General features: G+C 44.6%; 1 protein-coding gene across 7 annotated transcripts in view; it reads left to right on the plus strand.

Moving 5' to 3' along the window:
* The window catches only part of TSNARE1 (t-SNARE domain containing 1), a 518,176-nt gene that overhangs the window by 482,683 nt on the left and 27,629 nt on the right, over nt 1-7,864 (plus strand). For all 7 annotated transcript variants that reach the window (XM_025208583.1, XM_025208579.1, XM_025208585.1 and 4 more), the window contains one exon: nt 1,515-1,587. In XM_025208583.1, coding sequence (XP_025064368.1) covers nt 1,515-1,587 — 73 coding nt within the window. The remainder of the gene's footprint in view (nt 1-1,514; nt 1,588-7,864) is intronic.

Raw genomic sequence — 7,864 nt, forward strand, 5'->3', positions numbered from 1 at the left:
GGCGGGAACTTTTTTCTAAACTGTAATTTTCCACTACTGTAGCATTTGGTTACTGGGTTCAGGCATAGCGGAATTTTCCTCCATGACCTAGTTACTGCCACCAGAACGATTGACAGCAAAACTATGCCATATGTATCGAACCCACGGAATTTTCCTCTGTGCTATGTCATTTCTCCTCTGGGCTATACCAATTCTCCTCTGGGCTATAGGCATCCAATTAATGGGTTCTGACACCTGCAACTGGAAGGTAATGCACACACTATGTGGTTTGAGAGTCGGGGTTAGTACAGGTAAGCATTTGACACAGACCCACAAAATCAAGAAAGTTAAGTCATCTAACATGGCATACCTTTAACTCCTCCCCCAAAAGACCCCACTAGCACCCACTCCCCTTCCAGAACCCTCCCCTTCCAGCACCCACTAATTCAGAGAGCTTGATTTTGTAGCATCGATACAGGAGGGGACAGCTGGCTCTGGATGGAGGCATGGAGTTGGTGCATGGGATGGCTAAGAGGCCATCCCATGCACCCTTCCGGATCAGAGTTAAGCTCGTTGCGAGCTGGCTGTATTTTGTGGCGGATAGTCTGACAATGAGCTGTGTGTTTCTGCATGGCAGAGTGCAGACTGCATCATGTAAGATGTTAACTTTTACGTGTCTGCTTTTGTGATAGGTACATGAGGCACAACAGCCGTAACTTGAACTCAGACCAGTGGTTTCATGATGATACAGCTGGGGCAGCACATTCAGATCTTTATGAATGGCAGGTTCTGGAAAAATTCTAAATTCCTAGCAATAAAGTGCTCTATCTGAGTACTCTGCTGCTCTATTATAGCCTTTTCTCTTTTGAAGTCAACATTATCCCTTTTCCAGATCCATCACTCTTATTAGAGGAAGCTGGGATTTGATTGTACCGACCTTACCTACTAGGTTGTTAACGGCTGGCAGCTTTAATACCAAGGATTGAAGTTGCTCTGTTTTAACTCCAAAAAGTTTCTGTTGCTGCAGCCGGTTAGATTAGTTTATGCTTGGAAAAGGTGTGAGTGAATCGATTGCATCCTCTAGCCATGCCCTGACCACTGTAAAGAGGGAGAGAGTTTAAAATCAAACCACTTTCCAATCAGATCTCAGTTCATTTAGTGATACTCTGTCACCACAGATTGTTGCATTGAGGCAAGCGAATGGTCTAGCTCAAGCACAGGTCCTTGGAGATCGAAGGATATTTGCTTTTTGTTCCTCTGTGTCACACAGTCCTGCAAAGCTGCTGTATTACATACTAAGTGTTCTTGCTCCTTTCTCGAAGGGTTAATTTGGTTGTGTCAAGTGCAGAGTTTTAATGACTCAGATCTAGGGAAGTGTTTCTTTAAGAGGCGATTTAATTTGGGGATATTTTGCCTTTCCTGTTCCATTCAGAAAAAGAGAGATACTTTTTCCCAAATGGGAAGAATCAGAGTACCTGTTTTCTGAGCTGGTGTCATCCATTGATCACTAACTTTTTCACCTTTCATCTTTTCAGAGTGACATGTTGGATGTCAACCAGATCATTAAAGACCTGGCCTCCATGGTCTATGAGCAAGGAGACACAATAGGTAGGTATTGCCATTACTCTCAAGGTATGTTCTTTATGATCACATTTAGCCATTTAGATTTGAGGTTATAACTTGGCTATTTAGGAGTGTAAAGGACCCAAATGATTCTAGCGCTGGGGCTGCTTAAGGCAGCTTAGTTGTCACACAGACTATTTGTCTCATACCATGGCAGGGATTGTATAGAGGTCCCCTGTGGTTTTAAAAGCTGCCCATGGTGTGGTGGTCACATGCCTGGGATAGTATACTATTGTGGTGAGTATCAAAAATAGATTTTGTGAGAGAAACAATCTTTTGCCTGTCAGAAGTGACAGAAATGTAGGAGAAATAGTCTTAATTAGAATGGGAATAACTCCTTTCTTTCGGTCTGGAATTGAAATGCAAGACTACCGTAGGAAAGCATGTAGCTTGATTCTGCCACATGGAAAATCCTTTCTCCCGTTCTTTTATTTCTTGGTTAAAATTGAAGTATCATAGCAGTGTGATAAGTTAGCAGGTATGCCCTCCAAAGTGGTTCAAAACTTGGCCCCTCCATGCTGTCTAGCCCACAGCAGCTGGGAACAGCGAACGGTGCATGCTGGTGCAGTGCTAGAAGATGCAGAGAGTGAGGAAATTCCCAGTATTGCTCCCCAACGTCCACCTCTCAGACTCGGGAGAGGAAGAAAAAAAAATGTCAGGAAAACACAGGAGATCCACTCCTCGTAAAAGCTCTCTTGCCCTTATCTCCTTTGCCACCATCTCCTGTTACAGCAAAGAGAAGGAAGGATCGGATATTTTTTCTCTCCCTCTTGTTTTAAAGCGTGAAAAATATCAAATGAATTATTCAGTGCTTTAAAAAACTATTACCAGGATTTTCCAACCCATGTGCCTAAACATAAACTCTTTGATCCAACATAAACTCTTTAGAAAAGCAGGCCAGTTGGCAAAGTCGGTGTGTGTTGCATTAGGTCCTAAATGAGGCACACAAACGCCACAGTCTTCGTCTTGCACTTAATCATACAGTGGGTGCGCCTACAAGTTCATTACTGTGGCCCCAGTATTAACTGACCTGGGACAAAAGAGGATAGTTGTGTCTATACCAATATCATGCTTTCACTGATTTTATGGGTTCCCCTCCCCGACCCCAGCAGTATTGTTAACCTTCCTTATTTTTTTCAGAGTAGTTTTTCAGTCATTCGGGCAATCAAGGTATCTCCCCAAGCTCACACTGTTCATCTTTTGTGATTTATGTTGCACACAAGTGAGGGAGACTTAACAATCAGAAGGTAAAGGGGGCTGAAACGCTCTCAATAAAAATTCACCTTCTACGGTGAGAAAATGTTTTGCAATGCCCATTTTTAATTTACTCCCATTACACACATACAATGAAAGCTCGCAGTGTCCACACTCGTTAAAAACAAATCAGAACAAAATTAAACCGACCAACAAAAAAATTTGGATGGGAAATCTGTCTCTCACCGGCCAGCAGAACGTACTGCTCTGGCCAGATTATGAGCTCAGGTCACCCCCTTGCTGTCTGCCTATGCAAGCTTGGTAGAAACAATGAAAAGGTAGGATTAAACTTACTCTGAGGAGAAAGGAATAACCCACAGGTTTGAAGGAACACCTTAATCAGCATAGTTGCCAAGTTGGTCTGCTCTAAACTAATATACCCATAGCACCTATTAAACATAGCAAAACTTGCTGTAGGACTCAGGAAGGTTGAATGAACGAAGGAGAAGAAACATGAAGTTGCTGAGAAGGCATCTGCCATATATGTGTCTTCCACAAATTTATCACTGTCCCTAGGAACCACAATCGGTGCTCCCAGTCATAGTATTCTCATTTATGCTTCTTGTTAGGTGAGCATGGATCTGAGGGTAATGAGAGCAATGGTCCTGATTCAGTAAAAACTAAATAGTTGTATCAGTAACGCAGATTATCTCTGCATCAGGCACAGTGTATCAGGCTATAGCAGTGACGACCCCAGACAGCTTCTAAGGAAGAGAGCTTTTTGATCATCTTCTCCACCCGCTTCCTCACTGCAAGATATGTTCCACAAATCCCTGCCGTATTGCCTATGAATACCCTGTCTTAGTCTGGCGTTCTTATCGCTGGTGGTAATATGTCTTTGATCACCCTGAGCAGGTTGCTCCATCATGTAATCAATACAAGCTATGTTGATGAAAACGAGATTATGCCATGTCGGTACTGTAATTATGCGGACAGCAGCGAATCTTTCCCCACCTCTCACCACCTTGCGTTACATGGAATCGCATCTCAGATGTATCACTTAGAAACACCGGCAGTCTTGGAAAGCCGTGTCTCCATGGAGGGAGGGAAAGTGCATTACTTACAGAATCCCAACGCGGGGATGGGAAGCCCCACTTAAAAACACCCCACACAACCCCAAAACATGACACAACGCCTATGTGCAATCCCCTTATGGGATTTATATGCCCTCTTCCTCAAGAGCATATAAATACCCAGGATTTGGTGCCTTTCTAGGAACCAGCCTCAACATGTTGACATGCAAGAGAAGTGTCACCCCCGAGTCTGCAACTGCTGCCCAGTTGACTGCTTCTGACCCTGCTGCTCTGCATTGTCACCCTCCACTGCCGGAGCTCTGCATCGCAGGCCGCACTCCCGTACTAAAACCGGGAAGCCCAATTTTAGCCAACAGGAGACCAAAGTGCTGGTGCAAAAAGTCACCAAGCATTACCCATTCCTATTTGGAGATTTGAGGGGGACCCCAGCTAAAAAGCACAGAGCGTGGAATAACATCCTACAAGCTGTTAGTATATTGGGGTACTGCTGCCGGGACTTGGGGGATCAGAAACACAAATGGCAAGACCTCCGTAGGGTAGTAAGGAAAAAACTTGGAGAACACCAGAGAGCCATGGCTGGAGGAAGGCCACCCCAGTCCCTGGTTCTCACCCTAGTGGAGAGACTGGTGGCAGAAACCTTCTCCCCATGCACCACCCAAGTAGACAGCCAAGGTGTTGACACCTTGAGAAGCAAGCTACACGGGGTTCATTGAGAGAGCACATACACAGACACACACAGGCATGCACACATTCAACCATGCAACTGCACCCACCAACTTACAACCTACCCTATCAAAGGGTATGCTTTCTGGTAGATGGGCTGGATTATTTTTCATACCTTCTGGTGTAAAGCAGGAATGACTCTATGCAGTCAATGTGAAATGCGGATTAGTGAGAGGAGAATCTGGGTTTACGTCTGTAGATGGTTCAAAGGAAATGTTAGATTCCAATAGTGTTCCTAGCATGTGGCTAGTCCCAACACATTTGCCTGTCTCTATGATCTTCTTTGCTTCACACAACAGGGAATGAAGGTGATTGACATAAGGTACAAGTTGTACGTTATGTTTAACCTATACCAGAAATACAAAAATGTTGCCATTTTCTTGGCTGTTAGGCAGAAAGAGATGCTGTCCTCTCCCACATGCACATATAGTGTCTCTGGGGTGTCAGTACAATGTAACCCCCAGGTTCCTTATCTAAGCGCACCCTACTTCAACCACAGTTCATTTACTGGGCCTGCAGCTTCATCACGCTTCTCCCAACAGGTAACGAGGGTGGCAAACTTCTTCAAAAGTGTATTCCCCCATTTTTCCTGTCGGGCCATTTTACCACCAACACTGCTCAAATAAAGCATCTACACCTTCTCTACCACCACTTCCCTCAAAACAGCAAGTGGTCCAAAGACTGGCCAGTCCATGCCTTCAGCCCAAGTTGACAGCAGCGGAGGCACAAGAACACATTCAGGATTTTCTTTGCCAAATCCACCGTCTCTTTGTTAAATCCAAAGTAGTCCAGATCACAACTCGTGCTAAAAGACCTGCTTTCAGGGAAGGTAAATTCCACCACAAAGAAGAGAATTTTCTCCATCTCAGGTTTTCTTCCATTGTTATGGTCACATTTGGTGCCCAGCCACCTTCTGTGAATGCTCAGTCAGAGTTGTCAAGTTTTTAGGCCTTGATTGATCTTGGCATTGAATGGCACTAACTCATGAAATGTGGATCTCATAGACAAGAAAAGAATAAGGCCAGGAACAAAGAAACTGCAGGACACAGGAGACACATGGCCATTGGTTCAATGTCTTGATACACTGAGAGACGGGGAATTTTCCAATAAAGACAATAAATTCAGTCCCACAGTTGAACTGATACTGCTTTGTATGCAACATTGCCATTTCCACCTCCTATTAATAAAATACTTGCTCAAAGGAAAATGTATTCCTATTTATGTAAGCATGTGATGATTTGTTTGGGGGATTTGAAGGTCCACCCTTCTCTGCTACCAGACTAGCTTTGTCGGCTCCCTGCATTCAGCCCTACTTCATTCCCTTTGTTTTTGATATATCCCGGCTTGCTTTTTGGCTTGAAGGCTGATTTAACACATAGCATGCTCTGAAAACTTTTACATATCAGCCTGGGATCCACCACAAAGAGCCATCACTCATGTGCCCTCTGCAAGAAAGGTCCATTTAGGAGATTCTTCATGCGTGTTCCATGACTGACTGCCTTAATGGCACAGTGGTTTCTTTGTTATGAAGAGTCCCTTGGAGAATTGGAAGGAGTCTGTTCTCTCAAATACAATAAAATACAAACCTGCAAAATCATACAGCTGGATCTTTAGGTAAACTCTCCTGTGTAAAGTGGCTCAGTTGGAACAACTGGGAAAAGTGAATTCACCCTGGGAATGGTCCCCGACTAGCACAGTTATGACAATATTTCCAACAGATTCTTGCCTAATATGGTCACTCAAATGGTAGTCTTCTCTAAAAGCTATCAAAGGAGATGTTATATCAAGGATACAATTATATGCTTACTTCTTTGTGCATGGTTTGTTCAAACAAATGCCTCACATCTTGAAGGCATAACCTAGAATCTGTTGCACTAAAAGTGCATATTTTGGACCCAGTTTGCTGGGCACTCCTCTCAACATGCTTATGACTTGCAAATCTTTATTGTAAAAAGGCCCATGCATCAAAATGACTACGGCTGTGCGAAACGGCTATGTTTTGTTTTGGTTTGGGATTCGGCATTTCAAGGGGGTTGCAGGGCTGTGCCGGACTCTTCTTGGGGGCACGGACCCCTGGATCTGCATGTGGGATGACAGCATGCTGCTGGCTGGAGCCAGCGCCAGCACCCGAGTCTGCTCTGCGCAGCCCATGCCAAGTGCCAGAAAGAACCCGGTGCTGGTGCTGGCCCTGGCCCCAGCACGCAGATCCAGGGGCTTGCTCCCCCAGGAGGGCTGCAGGGCTGTGCCAGACTCCTCCCAGGGGGCGCAGCCCCCCCCAGATATGTGCACAGGATGACAGCAGGCTTCTATCCCTCCCCTAGAGCACTGGGATTGGAAGGGCCCTCAGGGACAGATCACAGACGCTGGCCAGCTACAGATGTCAATCAGAGCAGTCCTTCCCCGGCCCTTTCCTCTTCCCTTTTCTTAGTTTCCGTTTCTGTGCAAGCCTGGCTCTGAAACTCCAAAATATGCTGAAATTTTCTGAAACGTTTTGGATTATTTTGTTTAGTTTCGGAGATGTTTCAGAGCCTTCCATTTTGATAAGGATTTGGTGTTTCGGGTGCAAAAATGGGCCGAAACACCTCCAAAATGCAACAGCTGCACAAGTTTCACACAGCCCTAATAAGCACCCATCTGTCAGGATGTAGTTATTCGTTCATGTGATCTTTTTCTACACCATCAATATACTGATGGTGGTAGAAAGCATAAGGAACATCCAACTCTTTGTGTTTTGTGTCTGTATCTTTAACAGTCTCTGTCTACGTGCGTTTCTGTTACCTGCCTTTTTTTTTTTTTTTTTTTTAATGTAGATGGTTCCAATGAGACAGAATGGATATTTGTGGGGAAAAAAACTAACGGGTGGCTGCAGTCTTCTAACTTTACTAGCACCTAAAGATTTGTCTGCTATTCTGTATTTGACCTCCAGAATGTGCCTGGGCTGGGGTAGTTACAGTTAATAAGCCAAGTCATTTTGAACAAGAAACTAGGCTCTTCCTTGTATGGTGTTTATTGCCACCAGTAGAATTCTCCGCGTACCAGTTCATCCGAGGTAGTTATCAGGAAACTGCCACTGTTGTGCTCTGAACTTGAAGAAACCTTGTGATTGAGCAGGAAGGCTCATAAAGGTGCAACTTGCCAAGTTGTTGCTTTTGTTCTATTGGGACGTGTCAAAACTCTGCCTCAGGAGGACTGTGTTTGAGATTTGATGCCATGGATAGGATAAGTAAATCAAGCTGACTCTGCAAGGGAAA

This window comes from Alligator sinensis, unplaced genomic scaffold, assembly GCF_000455745.1.
Source record: "Alligator sinensis unplaced genomic scaffold, ASM45574v1 scaffold326_1, whole genome shotgun sequence".
NCBI lineage: Eukaryota > Metazoa > Chordata > Crocodylia > Alligatoridae > Alligator > Alligator sinensis.